Source organism: Pezoporus occidentalis, unplaced genomic scaffold (genome assembly GCF_034315485.1).
Source record: "Pezoporus occidentalis ecotype Australia unplaced genomic scaffold, CSIRO_AGI_Poc_V1 ctg7, whole genome shotgun sequence".
NCBI lineage: Eukaryota > Metazoa > Chordata > Aves > Psittaciformes > Psittacidae > Pezoporus > Pezoporus occidentalis.
The window spans coordinates 2113182-2137508 of record NW_026916052.1 but is presented as its reverse complement, the minus strand read 5'-3'; the positions used below and the strand labels follow the sequence as shown (position 1 = coordinate 2137508).

At 42.5% G+C, this 24327-nt stretch overlaps 1 protein-coding gene across 1 annotated transcript in view; it reads left to right on the top strand.

Annotated features, from left to right (window-relative positions):
- The window catches only part of PGBD5 (piggyBac transposable element derived 5), a 65842-nt gene that overhangs the window by 32589 nt on the left and 8926 nt on the right, over nt 1-24327 (top strand). Inside the window, exons 3-4 of the mRNA XM_062641965.1 lie at nt 8025-8159; nt 18545-18725. Coding sequence (XP_062497949.1) covers nt 8025-8159; nt 18545-18725 — 316 coding nt within the window. The remainder of the gene's footprint in view (nt 1-8024; nt 8160-18544; nt 18726-24327) is intronic.

The window sequence follows — 24327 nt, the reverse complement described above, 5'->3', positions numbered from 1 at the left end:
AGCACCATAGCCTTCCCCTCACGGTAGGGAAAAGAGAAAATAAGCAGCAGGGCAGGTGCCTTTGCTTGCTGCAGTTGGCAGCTGCCCTCAGCAGCACTGCCTGTGCCTTGTATCAGTCCTGTTTTTTCATGATGGGTAATGCTTCTATGGAAAAACTTACTGAGGTATGGCCTTGCAACCAAAGTGCCAGGAAACTGGAAATACTTCTAGATTACCAAGAATAAATGCAAACATTGACTCCAGGGAATTTTCATTTCCAAGTACAATTAGGGGTCAGAAGGATGCCATTCTCTAGGGAGACTGTTCCTTAGACTGGGCAGATAATGTAAGGAACTAAATATAGAAACTTATGTAGGTGGTGATTGTCTGACTACAGGCGTACAGTTGATCAATTTTTTATTTTTAAAGTGCAAAGAAATCTTTTCTTAATATTCTCAGACACAATTTAAACTTTGTTCCAGTATAAATTATCTCCTTTTGGAGCTGTTGCTGCTGGTCACGTTCAGAAGTCTGGAATGAAAAAAGGAATAAGCATGAAATACATTACTGCTTGAAATAATTTTTCCATCAACTCCATTACCAGAATATAAAGATTTCACTTAGACATTTGGAAAGGGTGTTGTGTCCATCATCTTCTTTTTATTTCTACTTCCCCTCTGAGGCATCATATTTTTGCCCACTGCACAAAATTAATGAAGATGCATCACATCCATTGAAGTGTGCCTAGAATAAATTGGGAATGATTACAGTTTTTTCTGTTTCATAGACAATAGCAATCATATCTGTGTAATTGAGGACAACACAGTTGTCTAAGAAGCTGTTATGGTAGAGAAGGAGGGAGGGAGGAATGTTCTCACTAGGCCATGCCAGCAAGGTGCATTTCCATCAAGACAAAACAATATTGTGAGAGACACAATATTGTTGGGACTGAGCTCTCATAAAGATGTGAAATCTAATCCTTATGGCCACTGTCTTGAATCGGCAGAAGATAAAGGCTTCAGAAATGTGATCATTGTGTCTAATGTAAATGCTTATAATGGTGTGCTGTGGGACCTGCTGTGAGTGCAAATCCATTAAAGGATAAAATTTGATTTGCATGTATATCCTTTCTCCCTTCCTCCCTCCCGAGCAAGGTTTGAGAACTGAATTGACAAAATCGTAGCATCCTTTTGCAATGGCCAAACATCTAAATCTCCACAAGCAAAATGTATGCTTGTGCTGAGCTTGGTAAGGTGATGCTACTTTAAATTAAAAAAAAATAAAAGGAGGGGAAAGAGGTAGTGACAGCCCAGTTCTCTTCTTCCCCTCTACTTCTCTGCTTCCTTGTCAGTGTTTACATCAGTGATTCCTCTACAGCACATTTCAGTGGTACTGAGAGGAGCAAAAAGCACTAAAATGCAGCTTCAAAAATAACTGTGAGAAAGAAAGAGGTTTTGAATCTGTTGTTAATATTCTAGTGTAGCATCATCCCCAGCACTGCTGGGGGATGTTCTAGGCCTAATGTCCTCCTGGGTGCCATCAGGCAGGGCTGCATACTTCCTCTCTCAAGAGGCATGGACCCCATCTGGTCAAAACAGCAGGAAAGGTTTCTCCCTGGAAATTGTCTTGAGTACAGATTAGTGGACTGCAGTAAACATCAAACTTGGAAGGTCAGGCCCAGTGAGAAATAGTTAAAAAATAATAACCCAGTTGCACAGAAACAAGGGGAAAAGACAAGGGAAAGACCCATTCAGAGGAGCCTTCGGTTGTGCAGCCTCTGAAAGCGTTTTGGGAAGAGGGGCCCAGGTTTCTGTAATCAGTGATACCTAGAATCCCACGTTCAAAATGGATTTGTTCCTTAAGGTACACCTGTGTCTGAAACATGAGACTTGTGGTATCCGGGTGGCTTGTGCCTGAGCCGAAATCTATGTTTAAGCTTTAGGTTAACATCTTGTAAGTGGCATCAAGCAGAGGAATAACTTGGGCTCTTCGCTGTTGAATGCAACAAAGCGGCTAGGGCTTGTAGGTAGACTTGTCACTGACTATCCTCCGCTGGCAGTGTGGATTTACAGAGCATGGGTTAGTAAGATGCCATGTTTAACTGGCTTTTATGGACAGAGCAGAAAGTCTGCATCCAGCAGATAATGCAACATCTGCCTTCACATTTATTTCTTCTGCAGAGTGGATCTTTTCTTTCTGGAGAATTAGAAAAGATTCAAGTGGAATTTCTGTCAGAAACGATTTAGGGTTCTTTTCTCATGTGTAACCCTCCTCCCCCCCCCCCCAAAAAAAAAAAAGACATGCAAAAATGACACCATAGCTTCTAGGAAAGGAAACAGAGGGAGAGAGAGAACTATGCCGATATACCAAAACAGAGAAAACAGTCTAGTGAATTGTAATTATTTTGCTAAATATACTGAGCAAACAAAAGGAAATAATTACTCTCCAGCTTGTGAAGGTATTGAAAGCTCAGAACATTATAATTGTATATCAGAGCACTTGCTTCAATTTGCAAAGTAAAAAAATGTCCTGACCTAGATTGGGTAGGAAGGACAGGAATATTCTCTGCATCCTATCCCTTCGTGACATCTTCTGTATAAGTTACTGCTGCTTCTACCTGAGCAACAAGATGTGGGGTTTTGGGTCTGTACCTGGAATTGGTGTTGTCTCTTTGCTGCTTAGCTTTGTAGATGTGCTGTTGGCTTACAAGTGGAAGCCTGGAGACAGGGAGGAGGCCCTGCCTGAGCTCAGGAGTTGTGCTGCAACAGATTCAAGGGTACTCACCTGCCAAGGGTATACACTCAATTCCAGAAACCAGAGGAGCTCAGGAAAATAACATCACTGCTCAAATATCCTTCTGTGCCTGCTGAGTAGTTATATGCTTGTCAGCAGGATGCGACTAGACAGGACTGCTGTCTTTGGCTCTCCCTGACTTGCGTGGGAGAGGTCAGGAGCACAACTCCGGGAACTTTCCTCTTCATTCTCCTTCCAAAGTACCTTCTCTTTGGCATCTTAGAACCAAACAGTTCTGCATCTGCCCAGTGAAATATCATGTGGGAACAGCTGGCTTAAGTCCTTACCTCAGGCAGGAGTGAACTCCCTGGCAAAAAGAGAGACATAACTCCAACCTCTTGATCTAAGCGCATGATGCTAAAGTTCAGCCATTTAATAGGGGGCTGATTTGTGACTTACTCTCAGTGGTACCAGAGTATAGCTCAGCAGTTTCATCATCGTTCTTCCAAATCAACTCACATCATTAGGCAACAGCTTCTCTGAAAACATACAGGTGCAGAACCAGGCTGATCAACTCATAGGTCTTTTGTGTCCTCATGATTAGATGTAGTTTGGTATTGGGCATTTCTGAATTAGAAGACTGGTTCAAGTCTACATCTCAGTCTTCTTGTTGTCAAAATGATTCTTTGTGAGTAAGGGTGTTGAGCCAAACCAGGACTGTTCTGTCTTAGGGATTCCGAGAGTGTAATACAAATATGTAAGTATTCAGAGGATATCAGCCAAGTAAAAGACATGGAGCAAGCTGAAGAGCAATAAAAATATTGTATAGCCAGGTAAATTGCTGATGTCCCACAGCTGTTGGCCAGTTGATCCTCTGGTGAAGCCAGTTCTTAGGGAGAGTTTGACAGCAGAAAATGATGAACCTTTATGGCTATTTTTAAATTGCCTAATGGTAATGGAGTGCTGTAAAAAACTTTTTTTTTTCTTGTTTTTTCTTTAAAGGAAGTTGATTAAAGACTGAACAAATGGGCAGAGGAGCATGAAATCATGGCTCCATCAGAGTTGAGAGTTAACTTTTGAATTATGGGAAAGAGGATCAGTGATATGTGGATAGGCCAAACAGGACTTTGAAAGTGAAGAGTATATCTGACATATTTAAGAAGCTCTATCAGAGAAATCAAGAAAAGTGGTGTGGCCAGTGTGATGGACAAGGAGAATAGCTTTCCAGCTATTTTATCTGTAGAGCAAGGTTGCCTTATGTTGAAGCCAGAAGGAAAACTGCTGTGGGAATGCTGTGGGCTTGGATGAAAACATGACTGGGTGAGTGGGTTGTTACTCTAAAATGAGTAACATTGTGGAGCTGTTACTCAGAAAGCATGAAAAATACAGGCACTGACTGGCTCAGAAGACCTTGTGAGGAGTTGAAGGTAAAGGCTAACATGCAGATTCACTGGGCAGTGAGATCTGCAGCAGGAGAGGGATGTCTGCAGTGACCAAAAAAGGAGTTAAGGGGTTACCTTAAGGAGAGGAAGATGCTCTCAAGCGCAGCATAATAGAGTCAGAACTGACAGCTAGATATGCAAGTTGAGATGTCAGATACTAGCAGAGAATTCAGTTTAGACAGGAGGAGCATTGGAGCAAAGAGGCAGAAGGACAAGCTACTGTTGCAGAAGCAATGGCTGAATCTGTGCATAGAGGTGCAGATACCCAGGGGATTCTGTTTGCAACTGGATGGTGCCCACCAAAAGCCAGAGACAAAGCAAGCTGAGGCAGTTTCTCCAGGAGACAGGCTGAACAGACAGCCTCTATTGGGGATGACAATGGAGCTAAGAGAAGATGAGATATCTCAAACACATCTTGGTGCATTATCTCAGTAAATGGAGTCTAGGAAGTCCAAGTACAAAAGAGTTACTGGCTCTGGACTTTGTCTACAAGCTTATTTGGGCTGTGGTGAGACCAGGATGGGTAGAATTGTGGAGTGGAAGGAGCTTTGGAGATGATCTAAAATGGAGAAAGGCAGTCCTGACAGTGGCTAGCTGTTTCATTCAGTGAATGAAAGATGTTGTGGGATGGAGCAATTGCTGGAGTCCTATCTTGGAGTCTTGCTCTCCAACACTTAGAATGCATGTACATATTGAGGGGAAAACAAAGAGTGAAAGCTTGGCAAGAATATCTAGCAGAGATGAGGATGGCTATAAAGAAGAGAGGGAAAGAAAACGAGCCATAAAACCAGTGGCATAGCTGTGGGGGAGTGAAGCAGCTAGATGAGGAGCTGCTTAGATCTGAACAAAACTGGGGACTTTAGAGAAGAAAATGGGGATAATTCTATGTAGAAATCTGCAAGATATCTTGCATCAAAGGAAGTGAAAATAAGAGGGGAGGGCTTGGAAAGTGAGTCAAGATGGTGAAGAGGCAGCAAGGAATACGTGTAGGAGTCAATTAAGCGTGAAAGTAGATTTCTATCAAAGAAGATGAGAAGCAGGAAAGAATATGCCATGGGGATAGTATGCTCACTACTGGAAAAGCAGGTATTGCAGCAACAGCAAGAATGGGAAATGGGGAAGGAGCAAATAACACTCTGCATGGTAATTTGGCGAAGAGGTGGATTTGAGGTTACAGGAAGAGCAAGGACACTGAGAATAGAGGAAGGTGAACAAGCTGATAGGAACAGCCAGTGGCAACAAGGCTAACTCTTGCCATAAGAAAACCATGTCGATGCCAGAAGCAACAAATTGCCCCCTTTGAAAATGAGTTGGGGATCAGCTGTTCTAGCAGGACGCACAACCCATGCAGTACCTTGCTTGCAAAGTCCTTTACAGTTGTTGAAGCAGTGATTGCACATGAAGGGGGTGATAACACTTCTCTCTACCCTCTTGGGAGAAAACAAGGGCAAGCTCTAGTGTTTTCATTTCAGTTTCCCTGCCTGTCCGCATTTCCCCTTAGCAGCAACAGCAAATCTTGTCCTGCTCTGTTTCCATTTTTGTTCCCTCTTCCCAGCAGTTCAGTAGGGACTTCAGTGGAGCATTAGTCATCTTACAGAGAAATGGGAATGACTTAAACATTTGGGATAGTGTAAAGGTGGGGAAGCTCTGGGTTCTTGAGGAAGGCAGTGCTGAGCATGTGCAGGGAGAAGAGGAAGATAGGGAGATGTTTTCAAAATTCAGATTTGCTTTCTAAATTTAAGGCTGACAGGCCTTACTGTGTCCTGAAAGACAGAAAGAGTGTGAAGGGTAAGCAGGATGCAGTAGAGCTGCTGTGAGGAAAGCTGATGCTGTGGTGCAGAGGAGGGAGCTAACTAATGACAGAGAGTAAAAAAATGTCCTCAAATGATGCTTGTACACCCTTTTCTTTCTGTTGCTTTCCATCCTACAGCAGGGGAGTTTATAACAGTTGAACCACATCACTCAGAGGGATTTGGCAGGTAGGAGGGCCTTTCCAGAAGCTGAGGAATTCTTACTGGTGTGTCCAACCCCCTCCCAAGGTCCTTCCCTTTGCACAGAAGAGACTGAAGGGCAAAAGTGAATGAGGGCATGTTTAATATTTGCAAAACGCTGTCAGAATTCCCTGAGGTGAAAGTATGAAATGCCCCAGGTGGTCTTCAGAAAAAAAGAGTGGTGTTTTTGTGTGGACCTTGAGAGAGAAAGAGGGGTTGGCTCCAGTGGCGAAACAGGGCAGCTGCAGCCTTAAGAACAAATAGCTTTGTGTGCAGTTCTCCTTGCTTGCATCTGCATTTTGGTGCATAATTTGAACATTTCACAAGAGTGCTTTCAGATGGTCTTGTGAATGTTTTATGAGTTGTTAAGAACTGGAGTGCATATAAATGAAAGTGTGCAGCCGCTACTGCATGGGGAGGGCACGGGTGCCTATTTTGGGCTGACAGAGTGATGTTCAACCAAACATCTTGTATTCAGGAGGCCAGCAGCTGCTCATCACTGGTGCTTAACTGCTTACCCACCACATCTCTCCTATAAGCATCACTCCCAGGCTTAATGCAGCTTTGTTCTTATTTCCGCCATGGGCTGCATGCAGGTCTACACAAAAGTAGCACACATGCAGGAGTGGAAAGGCTTGGTTTGAGAGTGTGAGCCTCTGCATTTTGGATACCTGTATCTGAGTCTAGATTCTGGGGTTATGTCACTGGAAAAGAATGGGCTCCTTTAGCTCATGACCTGTCTGACTTACATTTCTTTAAAAGAGCATGAGTTCTGGCCTGCTGGCGCTTCTTTCACCTCGGCTAATAGGGCAGGAGCCTGCAGTGGCTTGCTCTGATGTAGATGTAGGTGTCTGAATTCTGTCAGCATTCATTAGCTGAGACCTTTCAACAGTTCCCAAGCATTTTTACGCTTACAGGTGTCTTGCTGAACAACTCACAGGGATGTATGTGTCATGCATAGCTACCTAAGAGCTGCAAGGAGGTAATAGTGTTTTCCTATAGGTGTGCTCTGTTGTGTAAAACTTGAATGACTTTGCTACAGGATTAATGGAGAGAAATGTAACAAAACAGCTCTAAGGAACAGGGAACCACTTATAACATCTGGATGGAGAATGCAGAAATTGCTTCACTTTCACAGATTTTCATTACTTGGTCCAGCCTGCCTTGTCTTTTTCTATTACTGCCTCTGGTCCTTTATCTTTCTGCCTCCTTTTGTCAAATTTTTCAGCTCCTGAGGCAAGAGAGGCTTTCCTGAAGCTGCTGCCACCAGGAAAAAATGTTTTCTGTCTCTTCAACACTTCCTTAAGCGGCAGTAGAAAATATCCTTTTTCTTCCTTAACTTCTCTCTCTCTTTGCTGTGTGATTTCCTTTTCTGTAACCAAGGAGCATACCTCACAAAGTATTATGGGGGGTGTTTGGGTGGAAGATGTTCTGCCAAACAAAATGAAGCTGATGCTGAAGCTTGGAGCAGGATGCTCCTAACAATCTCCACATCCCATCCTATCCCCTGCCTCATTTTGGAGGGATATTGAACTGTAGCTGATAGTGGCAGGTAGAGGCCACGTTTTGGAGGGATGTTAAACAGTAGCTGCTGGTGAGAAGTGAGCGCCATGCCTTGCAGTGTTTGCAAACCACATGTAGGGCAGCCATCCACCATGGACTGTGCTTGGCCAGGCTTTGGTTTTTGTTGGATGGTATTTTGTTGGATAGCATTGAAAGACAGTGGGTTTGCTCCTTCATATGAAGTGATGCACACAAACAAAATGCAAGGATTGTGTTTCCTTGGAAGAATTTGAAGCTCCATTTTTACTTTTTCTGCAATCATACACCATTCTGTTTCTCCCTCCCTCCCCCTCTTCCCCTTTCTTGCCAATTTCAGGTACTACATGAACCCCTGATTGATGAAGATCCTGTCTTCATTGCCACTTGCACAGAGAGGGAGCTGCGCAAGAGGAAAAAGAGGAAATTTAGTCTCTGGGTTCGGCAGTGCTCATCCACTGGTTTCATCTGCCAGGTGAGTTTTACCTCTTCGGATATCTTGATTCGGTTCCATCAGGCCCTTAAATATATTGCAGGACCAAAGGGAACAGTCACTTCTCTTCATTGCATCGTGGGGGGCTACAATCTGAATGCAGCAGGTCTCTGTCTCCCACAAATACTGGGTGTGACGGATGGTGACAACAAGTTCCTGATGCTCTGCTGTATGATTTAACTCAGGGTGCCTGTCTCTAATACTGTCCATCTGGCTGCCAGCCCTAGCTAATTAAATTGAATGAAATAGAGTAAAAAGGTCTGTCTGTTTGTACATCCTAAGTTTATTTAAGTGTCTAGGTACTGTGACTTCTGTCATTTTTAATGAGTCAGCTTCTCTAAGGCTGCGTCTGTGATAGCCAGTGGTATCCAATAGTTTGAATCACTGTGGTATCATGATGTCCCTTTTTCTGTGAGAAACCGATTAGTAGGATTTCCTGTTACATCTCTTTTCACATCTCTACTTCTCTACCAAAGAAATAAAATCCAATATGGCTTCAAGGTGAGATATGAGCTTGAGTGGGAGACATGTTTAGTGTTATAAAGCACTGGAGATGCTTTTTCAAATTCTCAGATTCCCCAGTTGCTGATGTGTTTTGAGAGATCTTGAAAAATCTGACCATTTATTTTGATGCCTGGAGGTGAGGGTGGAGATATTTTTCTGTATTTCTTTTTCCCAAGAGCTTCTGTGAAAACACGGTGTCCTGCATGTTCCAGAGCAGCAGTTCGAAGGTGCAGGCAGGACATGCACATTGCCTGCTCAGGCTGAATGCATGTAAAAACTGCAGGGCCTGTGGATTTGCTGCTGTTGAACATTTGTTCACAGTAAAATTTGATCTGTGAATCACTATGACTGTTTGAGTAGCTATGTGAGAAAAGAGGCTTGCTGGGAAGAGGGGTTTCCATTTTCAGCAATGCTGTTCATTCCAAGAAGAAAATTAGGATCATGCATCTTCCATCCCAGTTTTAAAGCAGTTGTTATGTCCGATACAAAAGAGATTCATCTTGTGAAACATCCTTGGAAGTTCCTACTCTGAAGACTTTTGGACAGTCATTTGCTACACAGAGGCAGTGTCCTTAACCTCCAAGGTGAGTTCCACCATTCCCACATGCATCTTATTACTGAAGTGTAATATGTGTAGTGAGCACAAAGTTTGCTGATCTCTTTTGCTATCTTCCCCCAGCCAACTGCCACCAAACTAAGTCTTCAAACATGCCAGAGTTTTCAGATTCTGAGCTATAATTACGTTGCACCCCCTGTCCTGTCTGTTGAGAGAGTAAATTAATGGAATGTCAAATTAAATAGAATAGATGCTCAGCACCGTCCTAATCCTCCTGCTCCCTTAATGAATTAGATACTCATGCTTCACTTGCACCCAGATGACGTCCAGGACCATCTTACTATCCGCCTTCTATTTTCATTCCATGACTTGGCTGTAATTATCATCATTATGCTAAAATGATTGGATAAGGAGGACCTTAGGGAAGGGTGAAAAAGAATATACAGGAGCATGAATGTTCATGCTAAAATGGAAAAAGACTAGTCTGAGGAGGATGGGGATCTTCAACTCTGGTATGCTTAAAATGCTACGTTCATTTATGCATCGCATTTACAAAGGATCTTGCAGAATCCAAAGCACTTATTTGTTGGTTGGTTTATTTACTGTATTAAAACAGAGGTTATTTCTTCTCCCTTTGTTTAACATATGGAGAGAATTGATCTAACAAAGAAGAAAATCCAGTGTTTTCACCCTTTACATGCACACCTTCTTCTCCATCCCTTGTGAAACTGCCATCATGAAGGAAAGATTTGTTGCCTAATAGTTAAGGACTGACTAGTCTATCACCTGTCTGCTGTCAGAAAAGAATTTACAGCACCCACTTGGAAATATGTAGAAATTCTGTAATACTGTCTGGATAAATTCCCTCCCTCATTGTGCCACATGGTGACGTAAAGATCATTTTATTCTGGATAAAATAGGACTATAAGCATGTCATAAACCAGACTAATTTAGTTTCACCCATCCTTGGTGCTGGACATCAAGTGGCAGCACCTGCTGCTGTAGAAGAGAGCTTAAGAAGTTCAGATTGCATGACCACAGATGTCCCTCTCTGCTTCATCTTCTCTTTGCTTCCCTCATTTCCTTCCAATATATTTCCCTACATGTGTGTTACCACTAAGATTCTTTTCAAGCCATATTTTAGTATCTTAATTATAGTTTAAATTATCACAGTAGCTTAGAAGTGTTTCTTTCTTAGAGTATTTGCTAAATCATCCTATTTAAATCAAAACTCTATTTGTGTCAGTTTTTATTTCTCTCAAAAAGTCTGGAACACTTGCAAGATGTATTAATAAATATGATTGGTAGGACTTTTTCATTTTAGATATAGCAATAGGACTCATTAAAACTCTACTGAGAGTTCTCAACTATCTGATCAGGACTAGTTATTTTGTCCTGGCAAGGACACATTATGCTCTCTTTCCTAGCCTTGTGTGGCTCATGGGGAATGAACATGGTCATGAGTAACTTACTACTACTGATGCCTAGTCCTTGCATAACTCTTTCTGCACAAGAAGGTTTTCTGGTCATTTTGCAGAAGGAGAAGGAAGACAAGGAAGCACAGGAAGGTGGTGCTATGTGCTGAACCCCGCAGAGAGTCAGGCAGGATGAGCTATTCCCATAGGGCTTCATCCTTGAACCACAGGCTCATGGCACAGACATAACCCTAAAGACAGTCCTTGATCCAAAAAGCCATCAATCAACAAAGTGGAAGGCAGTAAGTGGGTGGTAGAGAGCACTGGAAAAGGGGCAGTCTGGCAATATGAATCATTATGATAGTTGGTAATAGAATTATGTCATCAACTTAATTATTCACTTTAAAACTGTGATGATGAGGTGGAGAAGAGATAACTTTATGGATGTGTGTATCCTTTTCTATTCTTTGGGATGAAATTTGTTCTCTGAGGCTATTCTGGACATTCTTCCTTTCCCACACCCAGTCCCTGCCCTCAGCTATATGGGCTCTGCACTTGCAGAGCATTCACTGGAAGAAAGTTCTTGCAATAATACATTTCATTTTCACTAATAACCCTTTGAAATGTGTTGCTCAGATTTATGAGTTCCTTTAGATCCTTATGCTGGGACTGAATTTCAGTTCCCACTTTCCACTGCTTACCCTTAAAAAGTGATGAGTCAAAACAGATTAAGAAGAGAACTGTGTGCCTCTGCAGCTTGAATCTCCACGCATTACTGAATGATTTAAAGAGTGCAACCTGGATCAGGGTGGCTCCTGCATAAGAAGGTAAGAAATGGTTCTCCCTGACAAGCAGCAGACTCAGTGAAGGCAGATGTCTGAGGTTGCTCCACAGATCAGTGGCAGAGGTCTCAGTTGTATAAAAATGACCCCAGACAATGTAAACGTCATGCTTTTATAGTGAATGCTATAGCTCATTTTTGATTTCAGAGTGCAGTCAGCTCAAATACTTCTTGACTCTGTTGATTTTCACAGAGTAAGAACTTAATTCCAAAATTAAAGGAAGCTTAGAGAGTTCCCCAAAGAATTTATGATTTCACAACACACCACGTAAGTGCATTAAGTCACTGGGAAAGGGATGGGTAAATAAGCCTGGAATTAGTTTTGTTTTCAAGGTCAGAGTTGCAGGAGAGTTAGCCATCTGCGCTTTTGTTTAATAAAGCAGCTCAGAAATGTTGGTGTTTCAGCTTGTTTAAGTTCAGTTTAGAGATTAGTCTGAGCCCTTGAACTTCTTTGAACAGTGCCCTGATAATTTCTGTTGATGGAACAGTTGCATCTGGAATGCACAGATGTACTGGCTACGTTGAGTAGGTTCTCAAGGTCAGGCTATGGCTGGGAGGGGATCCCAGGAAATCTGATCATCTTTTTTTATCAGTCACTGGTAGCTGGAAAATCCTACCTCCTTTCTTACTCTGGTTCCCATCAGGCTCTGCCTTTCTAGTGCATGTAGTTATGTACTGTCAGCATCTGAGAATCTCAGATCTCAATTAAAAGTCATTATCCTCTTGCTCACTGGTATTAAGTGGGAAGGTAGTTTTGCAGATGTGTGATGGGCCAGCCCCATTAATTTCTATGGAGTTTACAATCTTACCATGTTTCTAGACAAATGAGAAACCCAAACATCTAAATGTAACCTAATGCAAAGATCTCTCCCAGGGTTTACACACAGTCCTAGTGTCTTATTTTCAGGTAGGAATGAAGGTTATTTTTTAATTCCTGTCTGAGGTGCTTCGAGTTTCTGATGATAAAACTACCTATGTAGCTGTGTCCTTTCTGCAGCTGTTCTCACTCAGCACAATTCTGCTGGGGAAAGGAGGCTAAAAGCACCAAAGCCTCCTCTCTTCATCACCTAATAGTTTTGCTGTAGGAATGCCTCTCACAGATCCCATCTTTTTGTGCTGGGTACTGTGGGTGGAACAAAAAAGGCAATCCTTGCCCTAGCAAAGCAGCATTAAGAGGCAGCAGCACCAATGCATGGATTAGCGACTGTGTTCTGTGGGTTGAATCCTTTCTAAGAAAGGTATTGAAGAGCAAAAAGAAAGAGCCTTGCAGAGGTTAATGATGATTTCCAACCAGGAAGGAGAAGGGCAGAATGGAAAGAAGAAAATGTGGCCTTGTTTGGCATCAGTGGTTGGATGCCTGACTTCGTAGGGCAATTGCTGGCAGGAATCAGTATACTGAAAATGTACAGGAAGAACTCAGTAGGTAATGCTAAACTTCAAAGGCCTGTCTCTGTTTTCCATTCCCACTTCCATTTGAGGCTTCAAGAGGGAACTGGCAAAAGACTGACGTGGTCAAAGCAAAGGGTTAGGCAAGTGATATCTGGGCAGACCAGTGTCTGAATGTTAAGATATGTTTAAGCGAGCCAAAGGAAAGAAGGATGATTGTAGTAATTGAGAGGCAGGCCAGGCAGCTCTTAGAAATATAGGAAATGCTTTATCACTGAGGAACTGCAGATAATGAATCTGCCTGACACAGATGTGGCTGGCTTGGGAGAAGCTACAGAGAGAAATCTGTGTTGTTGGTCCACCATGCCAGTAGGATGTTGAAGTGCCCTCAGCGATAATCACATGGAAGAGGAATATCATGGGAAGGAAAATGAAGAGCTTTATTTTAAGCCATACTAGGTTTGTATTGTCAACTCTACCAGCATCTTTCTGTCAGTATCCCAAAGATCTGGTTAGAAACTTTGAAGAAAACGTGCAGACAAAACAAACATTTACCAGTCCTCAGCACAAAGATGTTAGCTGGATCTGCATGTTAATGCAGATTGAAATAATTTAAAATAGGAGGCAGAGGGAGAAGAGAGGGGGGACCAAAGAAAGACCTTTGTAGGGAACCCCAGGAGCTAGCTGGGAACAGATGGGGAAAGCTGCCTGTTCTTTGTATGCTATTTTCACAGTAGCCTTCAGTAGGAAGAGAATGAAGAGAGGCTCAAACAAATGGGAAGATCTGGTCTCAGCAAGAGCACCATCAATGGTGCCAGCAGCTGCTGAGGAAGAGGTAGAACTAAGAGCTGACTTGGGAAGAGGGCATTAAAGAAGGTGGGAATATAAGCTGCAGCAGGTTTGGGGTGAGACTGGGGAGAGGAGGATCTCCTAACAGTGTTGGCAATGGCAACAATTAAAGATGATGTTTAGGATGAGAGGGGAAGACAAGAGTGATGCAGGATCTAGAGAGCACTGTTAGCAAAGAGCAGTTGAGTATTTGGCTGTGAAGTCTATAGAAAAAGGAAGCTTTTTTTTTTTTTACAGCTATTTAGGATCCAAAAAGTACGGCAGTATTTCTTTGTTCTCTTGCTTTTCTAATTGTGTCACCGAAAAGCTTGGTTTCTGTTATGTGGTTGTCTAGAGTCTGCCCTTCGTGAGATATTTTGGACAATGTAGCTTTCAAGAATCTTCCTCCTGTTTATTACTACTCCCGCCCTTTTTTTTCCTCCAAATGTCATCTGTTTCATCTGAGAATTGTACCCTGGGGTGCTTCAATTATGTATGAATGTAGAGTATTTGGGATGTTCTATTCACAAATGCTTTCAATTTGCCATCTGAGCTTTGAATATGAGCAGAAATGCCAATATTTTAGCTCCTAGGTCACTCTTAAATGTGCAGTCAAGATGCAGCTTTTGTTCCTAAGTGCTCAGTTTTTTGCTCAGTTTTTTACTCAGTTTCTCACAAGACCTTCTGAACCTTCCACATAAATTTTCCATAGACTAAATTGCGGCACAGAGCAAGGAAGTTCCTGCTGGGTTGTAGCATGGGTGTCTACTCTGAGACCTTCCTTTCTCTGGTAGCACTCTCTCCAGCAGTCTGCCTCTGTAGCCAGACATACGTGGTTTGAGATTCTGAGTGGTGAGTGATTGATTTACCTCTGATCTGTCAACATGTGAAATACACTACTCAGAAATGTGATCTCTTTTCTGACTGCCTCCTTCCAGAAGAGTTTGCCCTCTTTTCCTTGGTTTGGAATCACTCAGTACAATCTTCACCCATATTCTGTCACTTGGCCATTCGAGTATATTGATTCAAACCTACTTTTGATTTTATGATAGGAGGGGGCAGAAGCAGCTGTAGGTGGAAGGAGAGATGAACCAGGGACTGTGAAGGTCTTTTACTGTCAGGCTTTTAAAGGGAAGAGACTGTTGGGATGCTGCAATGGAGACTGAAGGCAGAAGAGAAGAGGGTTTGAGCACAACTTAAATGATGTGAGAAGAGAGAGCTGCACCAGGATGAAAACATATTGTATTGAAAGTATCTGGTGCAGTGGGGCTGCTGTAAAAGGGAATTGCAGAATTCAGTGTGTAGCTGTTCTGGTAAGAAACAAATAATTGAGGGATGACTAGAAAAAACTCCCTTTGTGTACCAGTAGTGCAGGATAAAGAGCTTCAGCCTGTGGCTGCCTCCGAAGACAGATGAGGTCACATCTGTAGAAGTTACCCATTTGGTGCTGTAGATCAAATGAACCAGTCGCCACTAGAAAAGGACGCACGATAAAAATGATCTCTGCTGATGCTCGAGAAGCATTGCTTTGACTGTCACCCACAGAAGCAGAGGATGTTGCTGCCAACATCTCCCTCTGTTGTCCAGCAGCAGTTGTCAAGCCTGTACTCCTGGCGTGGTTTTGCTGTTGGAGCACATGGAAAGGGCACAAAGCTCTAACTCTGTCACAGGGCAAACCAGAAGCTCTGGTGAATGGTTTAACAAACAATTTCGGGGAGCAGCTTCTGACTGTGCCTGTGAAGGTCTTGCAGCCAGTTTCTGGCAGTTCTGTGCTTTTTCTGCAGATTGCTAACTGTTAAATACCACTTCTAATGCATTGCAGAGTGGGTGGGGAGTGCTGTGGGCTTCAGTAGGCAGGATCCTATTCATTTAAGGTAGAACGAAATAAGCTGGATAAGAGGATGGGGAGAGGGAAGATGAAGACCATATGGGATCCTAGGCACTTGCAAGAGCATTTGAAGCTATGCCCTTGCCAGTTCTCTGTACCCAGCCAGTGTTTCACAGCAGTCTTTATGCCTTCCAGCATTATGCTGCTGTCACCCATCTTCCCAATAGAGCTGATCATGATAAAGCTTTGAATGATGCTTCTGCAAAACAAGAAAAATTGTGTGAAGAACAAAGGCAGTGCTTGGATAGGCAAGGAAATGGCCAAGGAGAAGAAAGTGAGATATATTTAACATTAGAGGAGGAAGGGAGGTTCAGCAGTGGGTATGGATGTTTGAGTGAAGGGCACTGGGGAGGTGAACAAAGCAAAGGGAAATGTGAATCACAAGGCGACCATTGCAAAGGGCCCTTGAAATAGAGAGGAGCGCAAAGGAAGGGTGCCAGGTGCACAGGGAACTCTGCGAACAAAACCTGTGGAGTATGTAGCATACTAATATGAAAACAGTGGTACCTCAGTGGACAGTTGCATGGTAGGCATGCTCTTTAAACTAGCTGCTTGCAGACTCAAACCAGCCCACAGTGTGGAGCCAGTTGGCAGACCAGCAGTGCCAGCAGACTGTCTCATCTAGTGGAGCTACCAGCGCTCCAAGGGGAGCATGAAGTAAGCATGAAGCAGGAGAGACTGTCAGTTGGCCAAGACTTACTGCAATAAGGGAGGGAAGATGTAGGACACTTTTTTATAGACTTAGAGATTCCTACTTTGTTTTTAGCCTAGCTGCTGTCCAAGGTTGAAACTCATCTGTCTGCATCTTCTGCCTTGTCTGTAGATTTTAAAGGTTTGATGTTGTCTCTGTACTGGAATACCAGTAACCTAATCTAAATTTTGATGCCAGTAATCATGAAATACATCTCTGGAGTTCTGATTAATAACCTAAATGACTATCATAATTAGCTAGCTCTCAACCTTAGTGCTGGGGAAAGCACAAATCTGACAGCTTTCTGAAGTGAATGGAGCATGATCTGGTGTCTGCAAACATTCCTGCCTTTGTCTTCGTCTGGAAATTGTTTCTACCAAAAAAAGGGTTGGGTTTGGTTTTTTGGTTTTGCTTTTTTTTTATATTTAATTTTTTTATATTTAATACTTTCTTTTAATTTATGCTGTACTTCTTTTTGGAATTAGTGTGTGTTCGTCCTTGCACACCAACTTTGTTCTTTATCATGTCAGTTACTTCAAAATGCAAATTGTGTCTCATTCCTCAGAGTTTTTATACATGAAACACTCCTCTGGGGTCTGTTCCATGAGGCGTGAATCGCTAGAGAGCATTGCATTAATATGTCTAGAATACCAGTGCTGGGGATACATCATGTGAAAAAGGGAGAAGCTGTTCAATTGAATTTTGTTCCTCTCCAAGATCATTGAGTTATATCATTGGGAGCACTACTGCAAATGTATGAACGTTTTTGTTCTCTGAGCATTTGTAATAAACTTTTCTGTAGGAAGGAGTGTGTTGGTAAGAGAAACAGATGCATGTAGAAGAAAGCAGTGCTGCGTGTTCCGGATGGTTGAGGGCTCAAGCAAGTTCAACAAAAGCTTGTCATGGATATATCACTCTAACAAACAGGGCAAAATTCCTTTTTGCTGCCCCTAAATACTGAGCAAATTTCAGCTCTTTCTCTGATGGTGAAATTTTCTGAAATTCCTGAAAGATTTGGGTATTTCAGAGTCAAAATCACAAAGGGAGGCCTGGGCAAATTTTCCAGAAAATTTGCATTTGTGTATGTTTTTTAATCTTTGCAAGTTCCATGGTTACAGCACTGTTTGAGTGACAGCACACTGTCTGCTGCTTCTTGTTTCTCTTTCCAGCAGGCTATTTCTGCTGACTTTCAGAACAAGTTGAAGGTCAGATGCCTAGTTGATTTTAATAAGTGTTCAACATTGGTGGAAGTTAGGCTTTTAAAATACTGTCACTGAAATCAAATCAAAGGCTTGTGTACAAAGGAAGGGTTATGTGTTTTCTGCCTCTGCATAGTGCAGAAGACTCCTCTTCTAGAGGGATCACTCATAAGAATGATTCAATAGCTTTACTTCAAATGCTGTTTCAGTTGGTGGATTGTGTTCTGTTAATTATAGTCATGTTACTAAGGGATAAATGTTCTTGCACTCTAAGCCAAACATGTATGTCCACCTATAGGTGATGGTGACAGCTCTCAGGAAATGCACTGTGATGTGGTCTGCACTATAGCAGGATACAAAGTAAAGCTCCTGCAATGTGATGCATTTTCCTATTAACAGCAGCACATTGCTCTGTACCCTGCTTCCTGGTTCAGTGTGTTTCTGTGGGTTGTCTTCAAATCATGATCCGAGAATCAGCATTGTGCCTGGAGAGTTTGATGAGGATGTTCTGGCTGGTTGGGTATGTGTATTGCTGGTTCCTCTCTTTTATGGGGTCGCATACACACTTTTGTCGCAGCCTAATGGTTCCTGCCAACAGAAATAGATCTGAACATTACTGCAGTGAAGCTAATGGGCCATTTCTTCTGGTCAACTTTAGTGGCTTTTCTTGAAACTGAAGTTCCCATGCTCTCTTTTTGCTGGCAGCATTGAAGTCTATGCAGATTCCGTACAACATATAATTTCAGTTACGGCTGGAGTCTTTTCTTGCTAAGCAAACACTCTTCAAACTGCACAACAATGACAAGAGCATCAAAAAGCCTTTAAGCTGAGGAGAAGGACACTGTATTTATCGGTAGCTGTGCCAGCTAACCTGAAATGGTTTTAAAGCAGCAGCCCCTTGAAAGGGACTTTCGATTAATTAGCAGTATATAAAAAGTATCTGCTGCCTTGATTCTCAGCTTGTCTCCAGTTGAGCTGAGCAGGTATGTTAGCAATTGCATCCTCTCCCTCTGGATTCCTTATAACCTTCTGACTTCTCTTCCCATTTCTCATTTTAAGATTTATGTCCATCTCAAAGAAGGGAGTGGTGCTGACGGGCTGGATGCTTTGAAGAACAAACCACAGCTTCACAGTATGGTGGCCAAAAACCTTTGTCAGAATGCCTCTGGGAAGAACTACATCATCTTCACAGGCCCAAGCATTACCAGCCTGAATCTCTTTGAAGAATTTGAGAAGCAAGGTATGTATCAGGTGACTCACTGGGTTTAAATGATGACAGACCTAGGGGCCTCCTGCCACTGGGTTTACAAAAACTCCCAAAAGGCTTCACTGATATTTCAATCCCTTGTATAGATAAGCTGGTCATCTCTAAAAAAAGTTGTCATTCATGAAAAGACACTATACAGAGGACTTTCCAAGTTGCTCTTCAAATCTTCTTTAAATTTTCATGAAGTTCAAAATGAGAATTTTAAATAAGATTATTTTAAAGGCAACTCTTGTTCCTTGCCTCACAAATGTGAGGTCTAATCTAGCAGGTAGCAAATTCAGTAATATCTTTCTAAAGCATCTATATTTGTCTTTCTATCTGATTAAATATGCTAATGCTATACTGAGATTTTAGTTTAGTTCAGGATTTGTTATATGAGTTCATAAGACTTTTTATGATATTTAACAGCTGCTTCCAAAATTCAATTTCAGATCTGGTACACTCACCTTCCTAGGGGTGACAGTGTGGGGTGGGTGGACACTAAGATAGAAAGTCTATTGGTTTTCCAAAATATTGTGGCACTGCTATATAAAGAAAATCATGGGGAGAACATGGAAGTCTTTGTTTAAGAAGGCCATGGAATTATCTGTGTCTGCCATGAGTTACTAGGGGCTAGCTTGGAGGTTTCACAGGGTGATGTTGAACTGTAAGGACCAGGAGGCACTGGCAGAGGTAAGGTGCTAGAGATGTCAAGCAGTGAAGTCAGAAAAAGCCCTGGAAGAGATGAGTGTTTACTGACTCGGCTGCAGTAGTATCCCAGTACCTGCTGGGATACTACTGCACTGGCAGTAGGTTTGGGTAGAGGCAGGCGGAGAAGCCTGGACTCAACAGAGATCTCTCCTAATATATCACACAGCCACCCTCAGCAGTGACCTTAATGCTTTTTTTTCTGGTATGTGGCTTAGCCAGCAAAATCTGAACAGGGACACATCATGACCAAGAAGTGTCATGAGAGCCTATTGAAAAGCATCTATGCTCAGGTGCTCATGACAGTTCAAGACACATTCTTAAACTGATAAATTTGCTTTTATTGTTTAAGAAAATTTGGGTTTTGGGCTAGAGCATGGTCAGCAGTAGAATGATCCCATTGAGAACTGAAAACAAAAATAAACTGGTATTGATCTTAACTACTTTACGTTGTTTGGGTTTTTTGGGGGGAAATAGGGAGAGATGCAAATAAGCCAATAATATAGTTAATAATTTAAATAAGCTAATAACAAACTTTAGGGGAACTTAAGCTGACATTTAAGGGAACTAAAGGGAATTCTGGAAAATACAGAAAGAAGCACCCTCTAAAAATGTATTAGTTTGTCTCAAAATTCTTGATGAAAAGGACCTGGGGTCTTGGTAGCCACCGAGTTGAACATGAGCAGCCCTGGCGACAAAGATGGTCAACACCCTCCTGGGCTGCGTTAACAGGTCTGTAGCCTGTAGAGGCTACATAGAGGAGGTGATAATTGCCTCCTACCCAGCACGCTTCTGGACAACATGTCCCCCAGTACAAGAAAGTAATTGATAAACTGAAGTAAGTTCAGTGGAGAACCACCAGCCTGACCAGAGGCAGTACCACATGCTCTGCTGTGGGGAGGGAAATGTGCTTGTTCAGCCTGAGAAGAGTAGGCTTCAAGAGGACCCAACAGCAGCCTTATGCTACCCTAGGGAGGTTACCGAGAGTTATAGCAGCCTTGCAGTACCTAAAGGGGGCCTACAAGAGAGCTGGAGAGGTACTTTTTACAAGGGCATGTAGTAAGGGGGAAAGGGAGAATGGCTTTAAACTGGAAGAGTGTAGATTTAGATGAGATATTAGGAAGAACTTTACTGTGAGGGTGGTGAGACACTGGCACGGGTTGCCCAGAGACGCTGTGGCTGCCCCATCCCTGGAAGTGGGAAATGTTCAAGGCCAGTTTGGACGGGGCTTTGCGCAACATAGTCTAGTGGAAGGTGTCCCTGACCATGACAGGGGGCTTGTAACTAGATGATTAAGGACTCTTCCAACCCAAACTATTCTATGACTCTCTGAATGGAGCTTTTTGCGGTGGTGCATCATAGAAGGACAAAAAACAACAGACAAACTGAAACAAAGAAAAAAGCAGTTCAGACTAGATGTAAAGTTTGTCCTGTGGGCAGTGCAGCAGGATTCCCAGAGTGGTTGTGCAGTCTCTGTCCTTGGGTGGTTTTAAGCCCAGACAAGATAAAGCCCTGAGCAGTGCCATCTGACCTCAGAGCTGACCCTACTCTGAGCAGGGGATGGGACTAGAGACCTCCTACGTTCCCTTCTAACCTGAAATACCCTTTAATCCATAGGATCCTGTGATTCAATGAAGACCTTTTTGGAACCTTAACTGTCGTTTGCTTTTCTTAACCCTAACCCACACATGCGTTACTGCAAAATCCACAGCTCTTCATTTGAAAGTCTGCTGTGTAGCACCTTCACTGTACCACAGTAGAGAATATGCACCTAGTAGTGTAAGGCGATGTTGGTGAACATAATTCTAAGACCTATGAAGATACCAAGAGCTGAGAAAACTTCAGAAAATAAGACAGGGCTTTTTGATCTTTTTCAAAATAAAAAGCCTGAATAGACCTCTTTTTTTCAGGGGACATACAAAGCATTTCTTTCTCTGGCCTCTTAATAGAACTGGAAACCTGCACTGAAATGCCCCGAATTCTCTGCTCTGTGAGCAGTCAGCTGTCATTGTTACTTGCTGTGACATTCATTCATAGTTCAGATTCTGTTTTCATTATTTCTAAGCATTAGTGTTGTCCATTACAGAGAACAGCCCCTTCTAAAGCCCTGTGTCCCATGCTTCTCTTAAACGTAGGGTTCCCTGAAGTCCCTTTTGCGCTTTCTGAACCAGCAGAAGCAGCTGGCTCTGTCCTGCAAAGTGGCTGGGGTTGGCAAAGCTGCAGGAGCTGCCAGCCTGGTTGACCATGGCACTCCCACAAGCTTTGCAGGATGCTGCAACTCCACCGTACTGACTAAAGCAAGCTCTCGCCTGCTTCCCACATAGGCCCCCCCAGTTGCCCTAGCTCTGACATGACCCAGCATTGCATGCAGGATGAGTGCAGAATTTGTGTTTTTGCCTGAACTTGTTCAGGCAAACTTTGCATATGGTACTAATGAAGATGTGGTGAAACAGGCTTCAGCACAAGCTCTCCAGGGTCTGGAGACCCCAGCGTGAATCTTGGGTGACTACACCACATTTCCTCATCTTTGCTAAGCTAGTTTAGGTGTATGCGTTTATACTGCAGTTAGTTTTAAAAGACCAGACCAGGACAGCCTGTCTCAGATGTTTCCTGTGTATGTGGCAAACACCTGTTGTGATTCTGATTTAATTACACACAAAAACTTCATTGAGCCAGATGGGCATAATTTTTATTGCTTCTATTGCTATAGTAACTGAGTGGTTTTAAAAAACTCAGCAGATTAAGGGCGTTATCCATGGTGAGAGATGCTAGTAAATGTGCAGAAGTGCTGCACTTTTCTAGGCTACGCAGCAGGAAAGTTACATAGTATGTACCTGAGACTGGAAAAAGTTTCCAGGAGTGAGAGGAACCTTTATTCTGCATGAGGAGTGAAACATCTGCTGGAAGCTTTCTGCAGGCTTATTGCTCGAGCTAAAGAAAAGGCTACCATTATTATGTGGTCTCAGAGATGGGTGTTGCTGTTTTGAAGCTCTAGCAGAATAATATACTTACTAGCTTGGTTTTATACCTTTGAAGTTGCCTGGAGAGTTCAGCGAGTCCTAAATTTTAGGCAGCTAAGGAAATTCTTCTCATGCTTGCCACTATCAGAGCGGGAAGATTTTAATACTGACTAGAAGAAAGCTTTCTAGAAGTTTGCTATGTTAATGCCAAAGTTTGCAAGTTTGCAGGCTTTTCTCATTGTCTTTTGTGGAAGGAACTTAGAAATTTTGAGGGATTGATTCATTCATTAGAAAAAACTGATGGAGTACAGATTTCCTCATTCAGAATGAAGATTCCCCATTGTTGTGTTGGTTGATCTTCTGAAATGAGCATGTTAAATTTCTGATGGAGGAGCTCTGTGTAGATTTGCTCACAGCAACTGGACCAATTGATGAATATTAGCAATTTTTATATTAGTATTCCTGTAGCATCTGTGAGCTGTTGAGGGGATGCTTGGCATGCCTGGCACTACATGAACCGAGTACAAAGTCACTCAAGCACTCAGGTCATTCCAGAAAGACAAAGGCAGAAAAGCCACATAAATGGAAACCCAAGAACAGAGGCAACATGCTCAGGGGAAACCAGACATGGTAGTCTGACTTGGCATGTCCCCTGTAAGTATATCCCATTGTCCAGTGTGCAGAATTCAGCACAATGAAAAATCTGATCAAGCAGACTTAGCTGACAGATGAGCTTTAAATTGCCAAAAGCCTCTGCTGCCATATGAAGGATGTGCACAGATGTCAGCATTATCCATGGCCTTTGTTTGTTGGGGTTTTCCGCCCACTTTTGTGGATTAGCAGAAAGCCTAGGGAAACGGAGGAAATTCCCATCCAAGATTTCCTGGAGTTCAGTTAATTTGATCAAAAAGATCTGTTTCTCTTGGGCTGACAGAAACAGGCTGCTATTATTTCACCACCTAATGACAAATTCAACCATTGTCATTATTAATGTTGTTTCCAAAACTTGTTTGTGCCTACCTAGTTGCACTGACGTGTGTTTTGTGGTGTTAGATTTCATTAATTGCTTGATTCACATACTCACCTCACAAAAGACCAAGAAGCTTTTGTGAGCAGCAGAACGTGTCACCTGTGCAGCCTCTGATGGCTGTACTCGTCAAGATCAGTGCTCATTCACCTAGGGCACCTTGGTTTATCTCCTTTCCCTAAAATCTTTTTCATTGAACTTGTATTTCCACCTTCTCTATCCTTCTGGCACATGCACTTTTTAAATCAACCAGCAGTTTCAGTGGTTCTTCATTGCTAAAGCAGCATTTCCTTAGCAAACCAGATGATGCAGGTGCAAGGAGTAGTGAGCTGAAAATCAACAACTGGGCAGCACAATAAAGCAATAGATTAAACTGGACTTTGTCAGCTATGTATGCTGTGATCAAAAGCATTATGGGAGTCATGCAGGACAATTTATTTCAGTTAACATCTAAGCTGCTATATGTTTCCCTACCTCCCTGCTCTCTCCACATTTTATTTTATTTATGCATCAGAGACTCTTGGATCATAAATTCTGATTTGTTTCATAATGCATATCATTGTTGGGGTTATTTTCAGTCCAATTTCAAACATGTTGTGAAGACTATTACACAGGTTATAGATGTTATTGTTGAGAAGGTACCCTGAATTTTTCTCCATCATAAATGTTTAATAGGTGTCAATACATTTTATCAAGACAGCAGGCTTTCTGCACTTTTTTCTGTTTCCAGAGTCATTACTGTAGGACACAAATCTTTGATATTACAGAGGAAGGCCAGTGGAACTGCAAAGTTGTAGGACAAGCTCTTTCTCTTGTCATTTCTCAAGTCATTAAAGTCGTTCCACTGCTCTTCCTTTCAGGGTCCATGCAATGGCTTGCTGATAGAGAGTATTTTTGTTCA